This window comes from Heterodontus francisci, chromosome 7 (genome assembly GCF_036365525.1).
Source record: "Heterodontus francisci isolate sHetFra1 chromosome 7, sHetFra1.hap1, whole genome shotgun sequence".
Classification (NCBI taxonomy): domain Eukaryota; kingdom Metazoa; phylum Chordata; class Chondrichthyes; order Heterodontiformes; family Heterodontidae; genus Heterodontus; species Heterodontus francisci.
The window spans coordinates 284,809-307,996 of record NC_090377.1 but is presented as its reverse complement, the minus strand read 5'-3'; the positions used below and the strand labels follow the sequence as shown (position 1 = coordinate 307,996).

The following is a 23,188-nucleotide window of genomic DNA, read 5'->3' as shown; positions in this document are numbered from 1 at the left end:
CTGGCTATCGCAAATGAACTTATTCTTTTCAAGATGATTATAAATCCTATCTCTTATAACCCTTTCCAACATTTTACCCACAACCGAAGTAAGGCTCACAGGTCTATAATTACCAGGGCTGTCTCTACTCCCCTTCTTGAACAAGGGGACAACATTTGCTATCCTCCAGTCCTCCGGCACTACTCCTGTCGACAATGACGACATAAAGATCAACAACAACGGCTCTGCAATCTCCTCCCTGGCTTCCCAGAGAATCCTAGGATAAATCCCATCTGGCCCAGGGGACAAAGGTAATTAGGGATGGACAATAAATGCTGGCCTGGCCAGCGACGCCCACATCCCATGAATGAATTAAAAAAAAAGTCTGAAAGTTGTAATGAATGTTTGTCAAAGGGGAAAGTAACTCCATATCCTGTAAGTGCGGCAGGAAAACTTATCATTATACTCAGGGATACAGGAGCAACCCAAACACTCTTGCTGGGGAAAGATACAACGTTGCCACCAGAGAGCATCTTGAACACTAAAGTTTTAGTTATGGAATTAGCAGGAAGTACAGACCCGTACCTTTATATAAAGTACACCTAGATAGTGACTTAATATCTGGGGAAATAACTAGGAGTTTTCCACAGTTTGCCAGTAGAGGGAATTGATCTACTCCTAGGAAATGATTTGGCTGGATCAAAAGTATCAGTTTCGCCTATAATTATAGAGGAACCAAGTGAAATTAAGGAAACGGAGCAATTACAGGAACAGGTTCCAGCAATATTTCCTGCGTGTGTTACCCGAGCAATGGCAAAACAGAATCCATTGTTGGAGGTAAAGGTGACACCACAAACAGATAGCCAAGTATTTGAAACCTTTTTTGGGGTTTTAGATAATACAAATGAGATGTTTAACAGATCGTCGATCATTGCAGCACAGCAAGCTGATCCAGAGATATACCGAATAGCACAGATGGCTCTGACAGAAGCTCAGGTGAAAGGAATTCCAGAAGGCTATTATATGGCAAATGGGGTTTTGAGGAGGAAATTGAGACTGCCTCATAGACCTGCGGACGAAGACTGGACAGTTGTTGAACAGATAGTGGTAAGACAGTCATGCTAGGCCTCCACCTGCCAAGAATAAGGGACATTAATTTTTCATGAACATTGATTTTAAACTGTTACTGGAGTGAAGAAAGGACTGGTTAAACAGATTAGCCGTGGCTGGAAAAAAACATTTACATACTAACAAACACTGAAGGTGAGGAAGCGCATTCCAGCGCCTGCTAAGGAGGATACAATCCACAAGGACCAGGACTGGTGAGACCAGCTAATCACATGAATAACTGGCTGTTCCAGGGTTTTCTTTTGAACTGGCCACAGAGAGTTTGAACTCAGGGTGTCTGTTTGCTCTTGGACTGAGAAGATCTCTCTCCTATCTGCTCTTATCTCTTTCTCACAAGCCTCTAAATCCACTGAAGACACATGAACCCCAAGAGAGAAAAGTCTCCTACAGTGAACAAGGTTTAAGAAGAATACTGGGCCCCAACGAAAAGCAAGATCTACCTATAATCAAGGACTCTACAGTGAGCTCAAAGAACCATAACAAAAACTCTTCACATATTGACTCAAACTTTTCCACTTTATTTTTCTTCTGCTCTTTTCTGTCTCTATTTGCATGTGTGCATCACGTATGCCTGCTAGCGTGGGCATGTAGTGTATCTGTAGGCGTTAACCAAATTAGAGTTTAAGTTTAATAAATTTCAACTTTTCTTCTTTAAACCCAAGAAAGCCTGCTTGTGCTTGTTTCTTTGCCTTATAATCAGAAAGTGGTGAAAAGGGATTCACCAAGCGGAAGCTAAAAACAGTGTGTTTAAAATTAAACCCTGTTATGGTAAGACCAGGTGAACGCTGAAAGGGAACCCCAGACCTCTTTCTCACCCGGTCGTAACACCACCTAAATATCACCAGGGATTATTAAGGTCAGCACATGACATTCCTTTTGCAGGACACAGGGGAATTCAGAAGACCAAATCACGCATAAGCCAACATTACTACTGGCCAGGCCTTACAAAGGATGTGAGATAATTTTGTAGGACATGCCATACATGTCAGATGGTGGGAAAACCACAATGTACCATAAAACCGGCACCGATAGTTCCCATATCAGTGACTGAGGAACCATTTAGCAGGGTATTGGTAGACTGTGTAGGACCCTTGCCAAAAACAAAAGCGGGACATCAATACATACTTACTATTATGGATATGGCTACTCAATTTCCAGAGACCATTCCTTTGAGGACAATAACTGCTAGAATAATAGTAGAAAAGGTAACCCAATTCTTTACGAGATATGGGTTACCACTTGAAGTTCAATCAGATCAAGGTTCTAATTTTATGTCTAAGATATTTCAAAAAGTCATGGGCAATTTGGGGATTAGACAGTTGAAATCTTCAGCATATCACCCACAGTCACAGGGAGCTTTAGAGAGATACCACCAAACTCTCAAAACAATGATTAGAACATACTGTCACGAATATCCGCATGACTGGAATAAAGGACTAGACTTTCTTTTATTTGCCACCAGCGACTCACCAAATGAGTCTACAGGCTTCAGTCCTGTTGAATTGGTTTACGGACATGAAGTAAGAGGTCCTCTAAAACTCATAAAAGACAGATTCTTGGAACAAAAGAAAGAATCTTCAATCTTGGATTATGTATCTGTGTTCCAGGAAAGGCTCATGAGAGCTTGCGGTGTGGCTCAGGAACACCTTAAAGCATCCCAAGCCAACATAAAAAAATGGGCAGACAAGAATGCAAAAGCCCGCGATTTTCAACCAGGTGATGAAGTACTGGTGCTGTTACCTTTAAAAGCACGGTTCAGTGGCCCATATAAAGTGATCAAAAGAGAGGGTAAGGTAGATTACTTGATTGACACCGCTGATCGCCGGAAGAACCGGGGGAGTCCAGGACCAGGGTCATAGACTAAGGATAAGTGGTAAGCCATTTAGGACTGAGATGAGGAGGGATTTCTTCACCCAGAAGTGGAGAACCTGTGGAATTCTCTACCACAGAAAGCAGTTGAGGCCAAATCATTAAATATATTCAAGAAAGAGTTAGATATAGTTCTTAGGGCTAAAGGGATCAAGGGATACGGGGAGAAAACGGGAACAGGATACTGAGTTTGGATGATCAGCCATTATCGTATTGAATGGCGGTACAGGCTCAAATGGCCTACTCCTGCTCCTATTTTTCTATGTTTCTAATATGTTAAAGCATATTATAGCAGGGAGGAGGATAAGCCAGTACAGGTATGTCAGGTAATTGGGACTGTTGAGAAGGAAAGCGATAGTGAGGATGAGGCAGAAGCAGGCCTAGACAATTCTCAGATTGAACCTCCAACTATCAGATTAGCGAATACAGAATGGCTAGGAAAATTGGACAACACGCTTTTGTACTTAGAGGCAAAACAACGCGAAGACCTAACCAGGCTTTTCACAACATTTAAAAGAGTTGGTAGCGATAAACCTGTCTTGGACATATACCTGAAAATGTTTGAGAGCCAGCAAAAGTCCTAATGTTTCTATTTCCACAGTAGAGTACATTTTTGATGGCAATTTAGTTTTCTTGAAAAGTACCCTACTGGCTTCTCTATGCCTGATTCATCATCCTGTAATAGGACAGCCTTAGCTACACATGATGTGGATATAGGGGGAATCGTTGTTTTAAAACAACATCCTTACCTCTTGAGTCTGGACAAACAGGCCCAAGTGAAAGCAAAGATCCAGTACATGCTGGAAAATAGTTTGATTGACCCTAGTCAAAGTAGCTGGAGTTCACCGATATTTCTTTTACCTAAACCTGATGGGTCAACCCAGTTTCATATAGACAATAACAAAGTCAATGCAGTAACGAAGGCAGACTCCTACCCAATTCCACGTTTAGAAGACTATCAACAGAGTGGGCAGTGCTAGGTTCCTTTCAAGATCGACTTGTTAAAGATATACTGGCAAATTCCTTTGACTCCTCGAGCCAGAGATATCAGCTGACGGTCTTTATCAGTGCTGGGTAATGCCATTCGGGCTAAATAATGCCCCAACCACTTTTCAAAGATTAATAAATCAGGCAGTAGCCAGTGTTCCCAACTGTGTAGTGTATCTCGATGATGTACTAATATACAGTAACACTTGGCAAGAACACTTAAACCAGCTAAAAATTCTGTTTAAAAAGTTACAAGCCATGGACTTTGTGATAAATCTGGCAAAAAGCAAATTCGGAAAAGCAAGAGGAACTTACCTCGGACTTATAGTGGGGCAAGGACAGGTATTGCAAAAATGGCAAAGGTTTCCTAGAGTTTCCTATCCCTGAATCTAAACAATAAATAATGAGGGTTTGAGGGATATGCGGTTTTTACAGGAAATTTGTGCAGAATTTTAGTATTGTGGCTGCTCCATTAACTCATGTGCTACCGGAAAAGAAAATCAATGTGGTATGGTCAGATGAATGCTAGGTAGCTTTTGAAAAGCTAAAGGCAATCTTAACTAATGAACCTGTGTTGGCTGCTCCAGATTTCGCTAAACCCTTTAAAATAACAATCGATACTAGTGAAGTGGGGGTCAGTCCTATTACAGGATGACGAATCAGGCATAGAGAAGCCAGTAGGGTACTTGTCAAGAAAACTAAATTGCCATCAAAAAAGTACTCTACTGTGGAAATAGAAACATTAGGACTTTTGCTGGCTCTCAACATTTTGAGGTATATGTCCAAGACTAAAAAGAAATACTAATATACACTGACCATAATCCATTAACGTTTGTGGAAAAGTTTAAAAACCGAAATGCTAGAATATTTAGACAGAGTTGGTCATTACAGCCTTATCATCTAAAAATTGTACATATTTTGGGGAAAAATAATGTTATCGCCGATGCTTTGTCATGAATTTAACCATGTTAACTCATATGGATGGCGATGGGATAGAGAAAATGCTGTAAATTATCAGTAGGGTGAATGGCGTAAATGTGAGAAAATGTTAAAATGTTAGTTTTTTTTTCAGTTTCTATATTTTTTGTTTTTGTATTGTAATGAAACACATTTCGGGAATGGTGTTTCATTTCGCTAAGGGTGGAGGTGTCACGGACCTGTAATTATTTTTGCTCGTCGGATTAAAAAGCGTGTGTGCCTTTAAGACTTTGTTGAAAATAGTGCACCTTTAAGGGAGAACGTTCTGAAATTTCTGAGACACAGTATGCCACAGCTGCATTTTCTGTTACCCTGGGCAACAGGAGAGAAAGAGAGAGAGGTCATATAGTAATGTTTCCACTTGGCTGTGTGTGGAACTAGCAGAAACCAGTTAGTTCTGAGAGACTTTCCAGCGAGGTGTACTTAAGAAAAGGAGCTGTCTTATTCTCTCAGAAAAATTCTACAAGGAGCTACAAGCCATGTTAATTCCCTGACTAAACAAAAGCCTCCTTTCTCAAGAAACCATTTGAATTGCTGTGGTCATCATTCAAAGAACTGTTTAATGTTTGCTGCAGCCAAAGAGTTGAATGCCTATCTTCTGAAGGACTATTTTCATAAAAAGCACATTAGAAGACCTCATCCATCAGGAACGTAACCTACAAAAACTTACTTATATTATTCTTAAGAGACAGCTAATTTTCAAAAACTCCACTTTTTAAAAAAACGATTAACTACTGCTACTTTTGAATGTGAGAGAGAGAATGGGGAGTCAGATTAAAATAAGTTATAAGGTCTTTAGACATAGGTTTATCTTAATAGTGTTTAAGATTTAGGTTTTTTTAAATAAATAGTTAATTTGTTGTTGTCTAAAAATACCTGGTTTGGTCTGTTTCATTCTGGGGTTACTAGAGTACTTAATTTGGCTACTTTCCGATTGGGTTTGAAAGCTTAATAATATGCTGCGAGCTGTGGAGTGACGGGACTGAATTGACAGTGCTTTGCTCCCTCCGCAGTGGTAATTTTGTAATTCTTCTGTGCTTTCCTAATTATTTTTTACTTCTTTCCTACCCACTTCACAGTCCCTTTTGCCATCCTGAATATTGTTGGTTCTGCTTTTTTCTTTAGATTCAATTTGTCCCTGATTTATTTCCATGGTATTTCATTCAGCGCTATTTTTTTCCTTTTTTAAAAAAAATGTTTTTCACTGCTGTCCTCTCTGTTGATTTATTTCCAATTTACTTTCCCCAGTTCCAGTCTAATCCCCAAAGAATTAGATTTTTCCCAATGTTTTACTTCTGTCTTTCTCAATCATTATTTTAAATCGTATTATGTTGTGATCACTAATGCCTAGATGCTACCTTTATGCCAACATCTCTTGTCTGCTCCGGTTCATTTCCCATTACCAGTTCTTGTAGTCATTCTTTCTTGTTTGGACTCATGTATGGGGAGGTGATTGCATAGTGGTAATGTCATTGGACTAGTAACCCAGAGGCCCAGGCTAGTGCTCTGGGGACATGGGTTCAAATCCCACCACAGCAAATGGTGAAATTTGAATTCAATCAATGTGAAATTAAAAAGCTAGTCCCATGGTGACCATGAAACCATTGTTGATTGTTGTAAAAATCCATCTGGTTCACTAATGTCCTTTAGGGAAGGAAATCTGCTGCCCTTACCTGGGTCTGGCCTACATGTGACTCCAGATCCACAGCAATATTGTTGACTCTTAAAATGCCCTCTAAAATGGCCTAGCAAGCCACTCAGTTCAAGGGCAATTAGGGATGGGCAATAAATGCTGGCCTAGCCAGTGACACCCACATTCCATGAACAAATTTTTTAAAAAGTCCTGAACACACACTAAGAACTCCAGTCACTTTCCTTATTTGGGGATAGTCAAAATCTCCCATTATTATTCTATGTCTTTTATTCATTCATGGACTTGCTTATGACGGTGGCATAGTGGTAATGTCACTGAACTAGTAATCCAGAGGCCTAGGTTAATGCCCTGGAGACACAGGTTTAAACCCCACCACTGCAGTGGTGGAATTTAAATTCAATTAATTAATAAATTTTGTGAATTAATAAAAACAATCTGGAACTGAAATCTAGTCTCTGATTCACTAATGTCCTTTAGGGAAGGAAATCTGTCGCCCGCCCTTTAAAAGTAGGCCGTCTTTGTGATGGAACAAATATGGGGTCGGAAGCTCAGCTCATTCTGAACAAACATTTCTGTAGCATTCCCAGGTATCCTACCATGAATTAACAAAACTTGGCTTATGCAATTGAATTTGGGAAGCCAGTCAGAGCTGGAATCCTACTGGGGAAATGGAACTTCCACTGCCAGAGCAACTGAGATCAGTTTAGGTCCAAGTTGCCAGTATCTGAGCTCTGCGCTTGTGCAGAATCCACCCATGCCATCAAGGAAACTCCTCCAGACCCATCAACAACTCAAGTGCAGCATAAAGCCTCTGACATCTTCATTAAGTGATTCTGGTACTTACAAGGTCTGTTTCTGAAGAAGGTCCATACAGACAATCAGGGCATCCAGAACTTGCGAACAGTGAAGGTTCAAACATAACAGGAATTAAATTGTGCTATAAGTTAATTCATCCTTTATGTTTTATAATTTGGTCAATAATTGTATAAACATGTATAATTACTTAAACCCAACAAAAAGGAATTCAACAGAGGGATCAGAGCTCATCTCACTATCTAATACAACTTGACAGAGAGTGGTAAAGTGGGTTGCACACTTTCTTCTACTTCAGGCAAAGAATAAGATCTCTCCTGTCCCCCTCTCTGTCGCCAGACTGAGTTGCATAATTACAAAAAAAAAACAGATTCTGGAAATCAAACAGAAAAAAACACAAAAAAAAATTGGAACACCTGAAACATTAATTTGCCTGTCTCTCCACAGATGGCAGCTGATGTTCCGAACATTTCCAGCATTTTCTTTTTTGTTTCAGTTGTTAGTTGCTGTACTATGTAAGAGGACCAGGTCTCCAACTTTCTTCTCTCTTGGAGGCAGACTGAATGTATCATCACTGAGATGCACCTCAGAAAGAAGGGAATATGTTCTCCCTCTCCTCTCTCCAGAGCAGAATTGGCTGGTTTAGCAGGTTAGGCAATATCCTTCCACCTCAGAAAGGATGGAGGCTCTAATCTGTTTTTGCTCCCAAATGCGACAGGATTGTATAGTGGGTTAGACATTGTCCTACCTCAGGCAAAGAGGATGGGGTCTTGTAAGCATCTGAGGATACTCCACATTGTTAAATTTATTGATATGGAATAAATAAAAGTAGTAGAGAGGAATAAGCAAAATGGCATTATCCATTCTATGGATCAAACAAAGAACAAAGAACAGTACAGCACAGGAACAGGCCATTCGGCCCTCCAAGCCTGCGCCGATCTTGATGCCTGCCTAAACGAACACCTTCTGCACTTCCGGGGCCCATATCCCTCTATTCCCTTCCTATTCATATATTTGTCAAGATGTCTCTTAAAAATCGCTATCGTATCTGCTTCCACCACCTCCCCTGGCAGCAAGTTCCAGGCACTCACCACCTTCTGTGTAAAAAAATTGCCTCGCACATCCCCTCTAAACTTTGTCCCTCGCACCTTAAACCTATGTCCCCTAGTAACTGACTCTTCCACCCTGGGAAAAAGCTTCTGACTATCCACTCTGTCCATGCCGCTCATAACTTTGTAAACCTCTATCATGTTGCCCCTCCACCTCTGTCGTTCCAGTGAAAACAATCCGAGTTTTTCCAACCTCTCCTCATAGCTAATGCCCTCCAGACCAGGCAACATCCTGGCAAACCTCTTCTGTACCCTCTCCAAAGCCTCCACGTCCTTCTGGTAGTGTGGCGACCAGAATTGCACGCAATATTCTAAGTGTGGCCTAACTAAGGTTCTGTACAGCTGCAACATGACTTGCCAATTTTTATACTCTATGCCCCGACCGATGAAGGCAAGCATGCCGTATGCCTTCCTGACTACCTTATCCACCTGCGTTGCCACTTTCAGTGACCTGTGGACCTGTACGCCCAGATCTCTCTGCCTGTCAATACTCCTAAGGGTTCTGCCATTTACTGTATACCTCCCACCTGCATTAGACCTTCCAAAATACATTACCTCACATTTGTCCGGATTAAACTCCATCTGCCATTTCTCCGCCCAAGTCTCCAACCGATCTATATCCTGCTGTATCCTCTGACAATCCTCATCATTATCCGCAACTCCACCAACCTTTGTGTCGTCCGCAAACTTACTAATCAGACCAGCTACATTTTCCTCCAAATCATTTATATATACTACAAACAGCAAAGGTCCCAGCACTGATTCCTGCGGAACACTAATCACATCCCTCCATTCAGAAAAACACCCATCCACTGATACCCTCTGTCTTCTATGACCGAGACAGTTCTGTATCCATCTTGCCAGCTCACCTCTGATCCCGTATGACTTCACCTTTTGTACCAGTCTGCCATGCGGGACCTTGTCAAAGGCTTTACTAAAGTCCATATAGACAACATCCACTGCCCTTCCCTCATCAATCATCTTCGTCACTTCCTCAAAAAACTCAATCAAATTAGTAAGACACGACCTCCCCTTCACAAAACCATGCTGTCTCTCGCTAATAAGTTCGTTTGTTTCCAAATCAGAACTGTGTTCTGAAGAAAAGTCATCAACCTGCTGCCTGTCATACTGAGTATTAACAGAATTTTTTGTTTCTATTTCCAATTTCCAGCATACTCAGTATTTTGCTTTGGCACTATAAGCAGCCTGGATGGAAACATAATATTACAAAGAGGTATTAATAGCTTAAGTTAATGGCCAAACTGTGACAAATGGATTTCAAGGTAGGCAAATGTGAAGTCATCAACTTTGGACCTAGAAAGTACCCAGTTCTATCCATTTTAAGTGGTGAAAAGCTAGTAGCAGTGGAGGTCACACAGTCTTGGAGGTCCATGTTCATAGATCATGAAAATACAGAAAATAGTCAAGATGATAATGGAATGCTGGCCTTTATATCTAGAACCCTAGAATACAAGGGGTTAGAAATCATGCTTCAGCTATACAAAGCCCTGGCTGGACCACAACTGGGGTACTATGAGTAACTCCGGGCACCACACATTAGCAAGGATAAATTATGCTGGAGGAAATGCAACGTACCTTTACCAGAATGATACCTGGATTCCAAGGGTTAAGTCATGAGGAGAGATTACACAAACTAGGGTTGTATTCCCTGGAATGTAGACAGTTAAAGGGGTGATTTAATCAGCGTTGTTAAGATATTAAGAGGAACAGATAAAGAAACTATTCCCGTTAGTTTGGGAGTCTAGGACTAGGAGGTCTAGTCTAAAAATTAGAGCAAGACCTTTCAGGAGTGAAATTAGGAAATACTTCTACACAAAATAGTTGTAGATGTTTGGAGCTCTTCTGCAAACAGCAGTTGATGCTAGGTCAACTGTTACTTAAAATTGATAATTTGTTAACCAAAAATATTAAGGGATATGGAGTTAGGCCATAGATCAGCCATGATCTCACTGAACTATGGAACAGCTTGTGGACCTAAATGGCCTCCTCTTGTTCCTATGTTCCAATCAATAGCTTACATGCTGTGATCAAATGATGAGCAGCCCACACAATGTGATACAACAGGTTTCAGCTTAGAAATTCTAGTTTATTGTTGCTGAAGCTCATTAACCCCACATTTGCTCTTAGCCTAAAATTTTCTAAAATATAGTTCTACCATCTACTCTGCTTCCATAAAGTCCTTGCTTTGACATGAAGAAAAACATGAAGTTTTCAATCTCTTACCTATCCTTCCCACTTTTACCTTTCTTTGTGTCCTCCTTACTACAGTAAACGTGACAATAAAACCAACTAGTTCAAAATTAACAGAAAGACAGAAATCATCCTGATCCAAGGATGTTGTCCTTCATTATTCACCACTTTCCACCATTTATGGTTACCATGGCAAATGGCAGTTCAACATCATCCTGCTACTGCATAATGACGTTATTGTTCATGAGAAGCGTTGATATGATGCAATATAGATTTAAGACCAAACAAAATGGTTGGGACTGGTTGGTTAAAATTTACAATTGCTCACAAGGCTTTTTTCTGGAGGGCAATGTTTTGTTGACTTTTTGCAGCATTGCAAGCCCTAACTGGTACCAAAATCTTACTCCAATTTTAGTCATTCGCATTGGTATAAAACAAAACGTTGATGCCAAACTGGCCATGTGAGTAGTGCTTTTCATCATTTGTAACTTAACACCATCCTCTCTCAGAATAAACAATTTAGAATTCAATAGAACACCTCTCAGTTTTCTCTTTTCCAGAAAAAAGAACCCCAGCCTGTTCAGCTTTTCCCAATAGTTATAATCTAAACTCTGGTATCATTCTTGTAAATCACGATGTGCATTTTCTCCAGTGTCTCTCTATCCTTTTATTGTAATATGAAGACCAGAACTGTGCACAGAACACCATTTGCTCTAACCAATGTCCTATACATATTTAACAGAATTACTTTGCTTTTCAATTTTATTCCTTTAGAAAGGAACTTCAGTGCTTTGTTTGCACTTTTTATGGTCGTATTAAACAGTGCCACTACTTTCAATGATTTGTGAATATGTACCCTTAGATCCATTTGTGCCCATTTAGATTTATTTTCCAAGGAGTGTGTGGCCTCCTTATTCCTCATTCTCAGGTTGGCAGGTGGGGTACTGCAAGGATCAGTGCTTGGGCCCCAGCTGCAGACCTTCTATATTAATGATTTGGATGTGGGAACCATTTGTAATATTTCCAAGTTTGTGGATGACACAAAACTTGGTGGGAATGTGAGTTGTGAGAGAGGCTTCAAGGGGATTTGGACAGGCTGAGTGAGTGGGCAAGAACATAGTAGATGGAATATATTGTGGATAAGTGTGAGGTTATCCACTTTGGTAGGAGGAATGGAAGTGCAGAGTATTCCTTAAATGCTGAAAGATTGGAAAGTGTTGATTTCCAAAGGCATCTTGGTGTCCTTCTTCATAAGTCACTGAAAGCTTAAAAGAGGTACAGCAAGCAATTAGGAAGGCAAACAGTATGTTAGCTTTTATTGCAAGAGCATCTGAGTAGAGGGTCAAAGAAGTCTTGCTTCAATTGTACAGAGCATTGGCGAGGTCGCACCTGGAATACTGTGTGCAGCTCTGGTCCCTTTGCCTGAGGAAGAATATGCTTGTCATAGAGACAGTGCAGCAGAAGTTCACCAGACTGATTCCTGGGATGGTGGGATTGTCCTATGAGGAGAGATTGAGGACACTGGGCCTATATTCTCTGAAGTTTAGAAGAATGAGAGGTGATCTCATAGAAACTTACACAATTCTTAAAGGGATAGACAGAGTAGATGCAGAAGGAATCTCAGAATAAAAAGCAAGGCATTTAGGACTGTGATGAGGAGGAACTTCTTCACTCAGAGGGTGGTGAATCTTTGGAATTCTCTGCCCCAGAGGGTGGTGGAAGCTCAGAGTAACTTCAACACAGAGATCGAAAGATTTCTAGTTGCTAATGACATCAAAGGATATGGGGATAGTGTGGGAACATGGCGTTGAGGTAAGCAATCAGCCATGATCTAGAATAGCGAAGCAGGCTCGAAGGGCTGAATGGCCTACTCCTGCTCCTATGTTCCTAAAATGCATCACCTCACACTTAGCTATTTTGAAATTCACTTGCCATTTACACACCCATTCTGCAAGTTTACTATCTTCGTGTATTTCACTGCAGAATTCCTCAGTGTTAACTATGCCTCCTAATTGTGTCACTCGCAAATTCTTATACTGTACTTCCAATTCTTGAATCCAAATCGAATGATGAACTACAGCGGTCTCAGCACCGATCCTTGTGGAACACCACTTTCCAATTTCCACTAGTCTGACTAACTACTTTTAATCATTATTCCCTGTTTTTGTTTTGTAGCCAATTTGCTATCCATTCTGCTACTTGCTCTGATTCCATATGTTCTGAACTAAGTTCTGACTCTACTATGTGGTAGCTTATCAAAGAAAGGGCATATTACATCTATTGCATTCTCCTTGTCTACGCTTCCTGTTAATTCTTTAAAGAATTCAATAAGGTTGGTCAAGTATGGCCTTCTCTTTTGAAATATGGGCTGACTATACTTTATTATATTTCTGGTTCTATTACAACTTTGAGTAAATATTTCAATAACTTTCCTATCACCAAAGCTAGGCTAGGAGGACTACTTCTATCTCCCTTTTTAAATATAGGAATAACGTTAGCCATCTGCCAGTCCTCTGGCATTATTCCCTTTTCTATTTAACTTTTATATAAATATGTGATAGTACCTCTGCTATCTCTTCCTTAGCTTCTCTCATGTGTGGGAGCAATCCATCTGACCCAGAATTTTATCCTCTGCAAGTTTAATAAGTTTATCTCCTCCCTTTCTATCTTAAATGTCAATATTAGAAGAGATCAAGAAATAAAAGACTTGCATTTGTATGGTGCTTTTCATGACCATAGGACATCCCAAAGCGCTTTACAGCCAATTAAGTACTGTTGAAGTGTAGTTACTGTTGTAATGTGGGAAACGCGGCAGCCAAGTTGTGCACAAGAAACTCCCACAAACAGCAATGTGATAATGAGCAAATAATATGTTTTTGTGTTGTTGATTGAAGGATAAATATTGGCCTGGACACCGGAGTTAGCTCCCCTGTCCTTCTTCAAAATAGCACCATGCGATCTTTTACGTCCACCTGAGAGGGTAGATGGGGCTTCGGTTTAATGTCTTATCCCAAAGATGGCACCTCTGACAGTACAGCACTCCCTCAGTACTGCACTGGCGTGTCAGCCTTGAATTTTGTGCTCAAATCCTGGAGTGGAACTTTAGAATTAGAATTAGAACATTACAGCGCAGTACAGGCCCTTCGGCCCTCGATGTTGCGCCGACCTGTGAAACCATCTGACCTACACTATTCCATTTTCATCCATATGTCTATCCAATGACCACTTAAATGCCCTTAAAGTTGGCGAGTCTACTACTGTTGCAGGCAGGGCGTTCCACGCCCCTACTACTCTCTGAGTAAAGAAACTACCTCTGACATCTGTCCTATATCTATCACCCCTCAACTTAAAGCTATGTCCCCTCGTGTTTGCCATCACCATCCGAGGAAAAAGACTCTCACTATCCACCCTATCTAACCCACTGATTATCTTATATGTCTCTATTAAGTCACCTCTCCTCCTCCTTCTCTCCAACAAAAACAACCTCAAGTCCCTCAGCCTTTCCTCGTAAGACCTTCCCTCCATACCAGGCAACATCCTAGTAAATCTCCTCTGCACCCTTTCCAAAGCTTCCACATCCTTCCTATAATGCGGTGACCAGAACTGCACGCAATACTCCAGGTGCGGTCTCACCAGAGTTTTGTACAGCTGCAGCATGACCTCGTGGCTCCGAAACTCGATCCCCCTACTAATAAAAGCTAACACACCATATGCCTTCTTAACAGCCCTATTAACCTGGGTAGCAACTTTCAGGGATTTATGTACCTGGACACCAAGATCTCTCTGTTCATCTACACTACCAAGAATCTTCCCATTAGCCCAGTACTCTGCATTCCTGTTACTCCTTCCAAAGTGAATCACCTCACACTTTTCCGCATTAAACTCCATTTGCCATCTCTCAGCCCAGCTCTGCAGCCTATCTATGTCCCTCTGTACCCTACAACATCCTTCGGCACTATCCACAACTCCACCGACCTTAGTGTCATCCGCAAATTTACTAACCCACCCTTCTACACCCTCTTCCAGGTCATTTATAAAAATGACAAACAGCAGTGGCCCCAAAACAGATCCTTGCGGTACACCACTAGTAACTAAACTCCAGGATGAACATTTGCCATCAACCACCACCCTCTGTCTTCTTTCAGCTCGCCAATTTCTGATCCAAAGCTCTAAATCACCTTCAATCCCATACTTCCGTATTTTCTGCAATAGTCTACCGTGGGGAACCTTATCAAACGCCTTACTACTAGTGCTGAATAGGATGGGAATAGAGGGAAACGGACCCCGCAAGTGCAGAAGGTTTTAGTTTAGCAGGCATCAAGATCGGTGCAGGCTTGGAGGGCTGAATGGCCTGTTCCTGTGCTGTACTGCTCTTTGTTCTTTGAAAGCAGAGTTAACGTTTCAGGTCAGTGACCCTTCAACAGAACTGGCAAATGTTAGAAATGTAATAGGTTTTAAGCAAATAAAGCGGGGCTTGGGCAAGAGATAACAAAAGGCAAGGTGTTGATAGGACAGAGGGTCACAGAGAATAACTAACCAGATGGTCATGGAGCAAAGGCTTCCTATCTTGATTCTATCTTTTCTCCCCGGTCCAGTCTCTTCCCACCTACATCCGTGACTCTTCTGACGCCGTACGTCATTTTGACAATTTCCAGTTTCCTGGCCCCAACCGCCTCCTCTTCACTATGGACATCTAATCTCTCTACCCCTCCATCCCCCAGCAGGAGCATTGAGGGCTCTCTGCTTCTTCCTTGAACAGAGGCCCAACCAGTCCCCATCCACCACCACCCTCCTTCGCCTGGCTGAACTTGTTCAGATTTCCACCATCTGCAGTATTTTGCTTCTATTTTAGTGTTTAATTCACTGCCACTTCTCTTCCAGGAATGCCTACCTTGAAGAAGTTTTGCTCTTCTCTCCGACGGGATTTTTATTTATCTCTTTTACCTTGTTCACCTTTTGAACCCAAACGTCCTGACTTGAAGGCAAGAGTGCTACGAACTGAGCCACAGCTGACAAAACTATCATGTCCAGCACGATGGTCTCCCTGGAAATACCAAGGCAAAGTAATTATATAATATTTCTGCTACTTCGTTGTCATTACCTGAGAGTTTATTTTGTGCTTCGCTTAATGGCACTATCCTATCTTAATTTTCCTTTTCTTGTTTGTGTTTCTGTAGATCACTTAATTTCTTTTTATATTCCTTGATAATTTCATTTCAATTTCCTTATTTTACTAAAACAAAAGCAAAATACTGCGGATGCTGGAAATCTGAAATAAAAACAAGAAATGCTGGAAATACTCTGCAGGTCTGGCAGCATCTGTGGAGAGAGAGAAGCAGAATTATCGTTTCAGGTCAGTGACCCTTCTTCAGAACTATTGGGTGGTTTTAATATAACCCTGTGTTTCTCAATAATAATTATCCTCTGCGTATCTTTGTGCCTCTATACTGATGATGCTGTGCTAGTTACTCGCACGGAAACTCAACTCGAAAGACTCATGGACTGTCTCTCCCGTGCCTGTAACCTGGTTTCCTTGACTATAAGCGTCAAGAAAACTGTGGTCATGGGAGAAGGTGTTGCATCTCCGCCCAAGATCACAGTAAATAACAACCCACCGGAAGTGGTTAGCAAATTCTGCTACCTTGGGTCCACAGTGACAGACAAACTGTTCCTTGATGCCGAGTTCGATACACGCATAGGGAAAGCCGCTACCATCTTTGGCCAATTCGTGAAACGTGCATGGGATAGCACCAAGCTGACCCGAAGGACCAAGCTGATGGTTTATAAGGCCTGTGTTTTCAGCACCTTGCTGTATGGCTGTGAAACATGGAAGACTTACAGCTACCAGGAAAAGAAGCTCAATAATTTCCATCTTTGCTGTCTGCTGTGTTTTACGGGTATATCCTGGCTGGACAAAATCACAAATCTCTCAAAGGCAGAGCTCCCAAGCATGTTGGCACTAATCAAACAAAGACTGCTTCGGTGGAGCGGACACATCAGCAGGATGGAAGACTGTCGCATGCTCAAGGACCTTCTGTATGTTGAGGTAGCTGGGGCGAGATGACCAGAGGGGTGCCCAAAGCTTCAAGGATGCTTGCAAGCATGACATGAAGGCCCTAAATGTCTACTGTCGCACCTGAGAGTCACCAGCTGGTAACAGAGGGAAATGGTGACACATCCTGTGGACTGGCGTGCACTACCACAATGCCCAGCAGCTACAGCATCTTGGCAACAGGCGCCAATGCCAAAGACAACTAACAGGGTCACTTGGCAGGTTCATGTGCAGCACTAGTGGCGGAACCTGGCTCTGAAGGAGTGGTCATCACAGCCATTAGCAAAGGTCCACCAAGATACCCCACCTAAATGGATTGTTTTCTGCATGTCCATCATCTTTCGTAGATGGAAGAATGCTAACAACAAAAAAGTCTTTGTATCCAGTTATCTCCCTTAGGCAGCTGATTATTAAAAGGATACAGTCAGCTTGATGGTCACTTGCCCTGATGCCGCTCTGAACATCTTCCAGGAAATCAAAGTCAGGGATCATCAGGTTTCTGTGCACAGTAATGTTCTGATATTGGTCTGATGTGGCAAGGGGGTTGGAGGTTCCATCAGTCCCAAATAGGACTAAAGCTATTTCGTCTTTACTCTCAGCAAACACCTATATCAAAAAAGCACACTAAAGATTAGTCAAACTATACACCGTGCAGAAGAGCAACAACTTATATTGGTTTTACATTTTTCATCCACTATTTACAATTTATCCCCTTGGAATTCATCCAAACAAGTCGGTAGAGAAATGGTTGGAAAGTAGAAGGATTAGCTGGGGTAGTTTACTATATAGCTGCATGTGATTTAAATTTAGGACTTAAAGGAACAGTACTTAAATTTGTTAATACCAAATATGTAGATAGTCCAACTAGGGATGGGGCCGTACTGGACCTGGTATTGGGGAAAGAGCCCGGCCAGGTGGTCAAAGTTTCAGTCGGGGAGCATTTCGGGAACAGTGACCATAATTCCAAAAGTTTTAAGGTACTTGTGGATAAGGATAAGAGTAGTCCTCGGGTGAAGGTGCTAAATTGGGGAAATGCTAATTATAACAATATTAAGCGGGAACTGAAGAATTTAGATTGGGGGCAGCTGTTTGAGGGTAAATCAACATCTGACATGAGGGAGCCTTTCAAATGTCAGTTGATTAGAATCCAGGACCAGCATGTTCCTGTGAGGAAAAAGGATAAGTTTGGCAAGTTTCGGGAACCTCGGATAACGCGGGATATTGTGAGCCTAGTCAAAAGAAAAAGGAAGCATTCGTAAGGGCTGGAAGGCTGGGAACAGACGAAGCCCTTCAGGAATATTAAGACAGTAGGAAGGAACTTAAGCAAGGAGTCAGGAGGGCTAAAAGGGGTCATGAAAAGTCATTGGCAAACAGGATTAAGGAAAATCCCAAGGCTTTTTATACGTATATAAAGAGCAAGAGAGTAACCAGGGAAAGGGTTGGTCCACTCAAGGACAGAGGAGGGAATCTATGTGTGGAGACAGAGGAAATGGGCGAGGTACTAAATGAGTACTTTGCATCAGTATTCACCAAGGAGAAGGACTTGGTGGATGATGAGTCTAGGGAAGGGAGTGCAGATAGTCTCGGTCATGTCATTATCAAAAAGGAGGTGTTGGGCGTCTTGCAAAGCATTAAGGTAGATAAGTCCCCAGGGCCTGATGGGATCTACCCCAGAATACTGAGGAAGGCAAGGGAAGAAATTGCTGGGGCCTTGACAGAAATCTTTGTATCCTCATTGGCTACAGGTGAGGTCCCAGAGGACTGGAGGATAGCCAATGTTGTTCCTTTGTTTAAGAAGGGTAGCAAGGATAATCCAGGAAATTATCGGCTGGTGAGCCTTACGTCAGTGGTAGGGAAATTATTAGAGATTATTCTTCGGGACAGGATTTACTTCCATTTGGAAACAAATGAAATTAGCGAGAGGCAGCATGGTTCTGTGAAGGGGAGGTCGTGTCTCACTAACTTGATTGAGTTTTTTGAGGAAGTGACGAAGATGATTGATGAAGGAAGGGCAGTGGATGTTGTCTATATGGACTTCAGTAAAGCCTTTGACAAGGTCCCTCATGGAAGACTGGTATAAAAGGTGAAGTCACACGGGATCAGAGGTGGGCTGACAAGACGGAAACAGAACTGGCTCGGTCATAGAAGACAGAGGGTAGCAGTGGAAGGGTGCTTTTCTGAATGGAGGACTGTGACTAGTGGTGTTCCGCAGGGATCAGTGCTGGGACCTTTGCTGTTTGTAGTATATATAAATGGTTTGGAGGAAAATGTAGCTGGTCTGATTAGTAAGTTTGCGGACGACACAAAGGTTGGTGGAGTTGCGGATAGTGATGAGGATTGTCAGAGGATACAGCAGGATATAGATCGGTTGGAGACTTGGGCGGAGAAATGGCAGATGGAGTCTAATCCGGACAAATGTGAGGTAATGCATTTTGGAAGGTCGAATGCAGGTGGGAAGTATAAAGTAAATGGCAGAACCCTTAGGAGTATTGACAGGCAGAGAGATCTGGGCGTACAGGTCCACAGGTCACTGAAAGTGGCAACGCAGGTGGATAAGGTAGTCAAGAAGGCATATGGCATGCTTGCCTTCATCGGTCGGGGCATAGAGTATAAAAATTGGCAAGTCATGCAGCAGCTGTACAGAACTTTAGTTAGGCCACACTTAGAATATTGTGTGCACTTCTGGTCGCCACACTACCAGAAGGATGTGGAGGCTTTGGAGAGGATACAGAAGAGGTTTACCAGGATGTTGCCTGGTCTGGAGGGCATTAGCTATGAGGAGAGGTTGGATAAACTCGGATTGTTTTCACTGGAACGAAGGAGGTGGAGGGGCGACATGATAGAGGTTTACAAAGTTATGAGCAGCATGGACAGCTTTTTCCCAGGGTATAGGGGACATAGGTTTAAGGTGAGAGAGGCAAAGTTTAGAGGGGATGTGCGAGGCAAGTTCTTTACACAGAGGGTGGCGAGTGCCTGGAACTTGCTGCCGGGGGAGTTGGTGGAAGCAGGTACGATAGCGACATTTAAGAGGCATCTTGACAAATACATGAATAGGATGAGAATAGAGGGATACGGTCCCCGGAAGTGCAGAAGTTTAGTTTAGTTTAGTTTAGAGATACAGCACTAAAACAGGCCCTTCGGCCCACCGAGTCTGTGCCGACCATCAACCACCCATTTATACTAATCCCATATTCCTATCACATCCCCACCTGTCCCTATATATTTCCCTACCACCTACCTATACTAGGGACAATTTTATAATGGCCAATTAACCTATCAACCTGCAAGTCTTTGGCATGTGGGAGGAAACCGGAGCACCCGGAGGAAACCCATGCGGTCACAGGGAGAACTAGCAAACTCCGCACAGGCAGTACCCAGAATCGAACCCGGGTCACTGGAGCTGTGAGGCTGCGGTGCTAACCACTGCGCTGCCTTGCGGTAATGGAGTGTCTTGCACTCATCAGGACAATACGCAATGTAAGGGAAGACAAAAACCTATACTGCATGAGAAGAGAGTGCTGATTGGTTGAGGCGTTGCCATGGTGAATGCACCAGTTTACAGTGACTGACAGTTAACTGCCAAGCTTGGTTTAAAATTTAAACCAGGCAGCTTGACTCTGGTCAAGGCATTGCCCTGAGAAATGAACCAGCGAATGGCTGTCACTTATTTTGTTCATCTGAAACAGGCATAATGTTCGTACATATTTTTTCTGTCTGCAAAGAACAGGGCCCTGTGTATTGATATATGTAGCTTCCAGTACACGCAAATGCGTCACACTGCAAGCCCTACTGACAATCTAAAATTGTTTGTCTGCGTAATTCTTAGCACTCTGTGGATTATTTAGCAAATGTTGTCCAATAGCAGAATCACATCTAATGTTGGACACTGTATTTTGCGTTATGCAAGCACGGGCTGGTTGGGTACAGCCTGTACCTTGACCGTTGCGAACAGCAGAAGGGACATGTTGTTTGATACGATCCACCAGTCTTTGGGACGTATGGCCTATATACCCAGTGTTACGACCAGGTGAGAAAGAGGTCTAGGGTTTCCTCTCAGCCTTCACCTGTAACAGTTCTTACTGTAACAGTTTTTAATTTTAGCACACTGTGTTTTGAGCTCCTCCTCGGTGAATCTTTGTTCATCACTTTCCAATTATAAGGCAAAGAAACCAGCACAAACAGGCTTTCTTAGGTTTAAAGAATAAAAGTGAAATTTATTAAACTTTAACTTAAACTCTAATTCAGTTAACGTCTACGAATACACGCTGCGCTCTACGCGAGCATGCATACGTGATACGCACATGCAAATAGGGATAGAAAAGAGAAAAAATAAAGTGGAAAGGTATGAGGCAATATCTGAAGAGTTGTTACGGTTCTTCGAGCTCACTGTAGAGTCCTTGCTTGTAGGTAATTCATGCTTTTCATTGGGGCTCAGTATTCTTCTTAAACCTTGCTCACAGGTATACCGTTTTGGATACTGTTGAGGGAGATGGCTCACCAGGGGAAGGCAGCAGTAGCCAGGTTCATGGCACCGTGGCTGGCTCTGCTGTTCAGAAGGGCGGGAAAAAGAGTGGAAGGGCTATAGTCATAGGGGATTCGATTGTAAGGGGAGTAGATAGGCGGTTCTGTGGTCGAAAACGAGACTCCCGAATGGTATGTTGCCTCCCAGGTGCACGGGTCAGGGATGTCTCAGATCGGCTGCAGAACATTCTGAAGGGGGAGGGTGAACAGCCAGTTGTCGTTGTGCACATAGGCACCAATGATATAGGTAAAAAACGGGATGAGGTCCTACAAGCAGAATTTAGGGAGTTAGGAGCCAAGTTAAAAAGTAGGACCTCAGAGGGAGTAATCTCCGGATTGCTACCAGTGCCACGTGACAGTCAGAGTAGTAATGAAAGAATAGTCAGGATGAATGCGTGGCTTGAGAGATGGTGCAGGAGGGAGGGGTTCAGATTTTTGGGACATTGGGACCGGTTCTGGGGGAGGTGGGACTATTACAAATTGGACGGTCTACACCTGGGCCGGACTGGAACCAATGTCCTTGGGGGTGCTTTTGCTAAAGCTGTTGGGGAGGGTTTAAACTAATGTGGCAGGGGGATGGGAACCAAATGAGGTCAGTAGAGAGTAAGGAGGTAGTAACTAAAGCCTGTAAGGAACTAGATAATGAAGTCAGCGTGACGAAGGGAAAGAGTAGGCAGGGAGCAGATGATGAAAGCAAAGGGACTGGTGGTCTGAGGTGTATTTGTTTTAATGCAAGAAGTGTAGTAGGTAAGGCAGATGAACTTAGGGATTGGATTAGTACCTGGGAGTATGATGTTATTGCTATTACTGAGACTTGGTTAAGGGAAGGGCATGATTGGCAACTAAATATCCCAGGATACCGATGCTTCAGGCGGGATAGAGAGGGAGGTAAAAGGGGTGGAGGAGTTACATTACTGGTCAAAGAGGATATCACAGCTGTGCTGAAGGAAGGCACTATGGAGGACACGAGCTGTGAAGCAATATGGGGAGAACTCAGAAATAGGAAGGGTGCGGTAACAATGTTGGGGCTGCACTACAGGCCTCCCAACAGCGAGCGTGAGATAGAGGTACAAATATGTAAATAGATTATGGAAAGCTGTAGGAGCAACAGGGTGGTGGTGATAGGAGATTTTAATTTTCCCAACATTGACTGGGATTCACTTAGTGTTAGAGGTCTAGATGGAGCAGAATTTGTAAGGAGCATCCAGGAGGGTTTTCTAGAGCAGTATGTAAATAGTCCAACTCGGGAAAGGGCCATACTGGACCTGGTGTTGGGAAATGAGCCGGGCCAGGTGGTTGACGTTTCAGTAGGGGACTACTTTGGGAATCTTTCTTTTGGGCCTCCTTATCTCGAGAGACAATGGATACGCGCCTGGAGGTGGTCAGTGGTTTGTGAAGCAGCGCCTGGAGTGGCTATAAAGGCCAATTCTGGAGTGACAGGCTCTTCCACAGGTGCTGCAGAGAAATTTGTTTGTCGGGGCTGTTGCACAGTTGGCTCTCCCCTTGCGCCTCTGTCTTTTTTCCTGCCAACTACTAAGTCTCTTCGACTCACCACAATTTAGCCCTGTCTTTATGGCTGCCCGCCAGCTCTGGCGAATGCTGGCAACTGACTCCCACGACTTGTGATCAATGTCACAGGATTTCATGTCGCGTTTGCAGACGTCTTTATAGCGGAGACATGGACGGCCGGTGGGTCTGATACCAGTGGCGAGCTCGCTGTACAATGTGTCTTTGGGGATCCTGCCATCTTCCATGTGGCTCACATGGCCAAGCCATCTCAAGCGCCGCTGACTCAGTAGTGTGTATAAGCTGGGGGTGTTGGCCGCTTCAAGGACTTCTGAGTTGGAGATATAGTCCTGCCACCTGATGCCAAGTATTCTCCGAAGG

The 23,188-nt window shown here is 42.8% G+C and overlaps 1 protein-coding gene across 1 annotated transcript in view; it reads right to left on the bottom strand.

The window, feature by feature from the left end:
- Positions 1-23,188, bottom strand: part of xrcc5 (X-ray repair complementing defective repair in Chinese hamster cells 5) — a 388,719-nt gene that overhangs the window by 328,921 nt on the left and 36,610 nt on the right. The window contains exons 3-4 of the mRNA XM_068034693.1: positions 17,203-17,386; positions 7,440-7,488 (exon numbers count right to left, since the gene is read on the bottom strand). Coding sequence (XP_067890794.1) covers positions 7,440-7,488; positions 17,203-17,386 — 233 coding nt within the window. The remainder of the gene's footprint in view (positions 1-7,439; positions 7,489-17,202; positions 17,387-23,188) is intronic.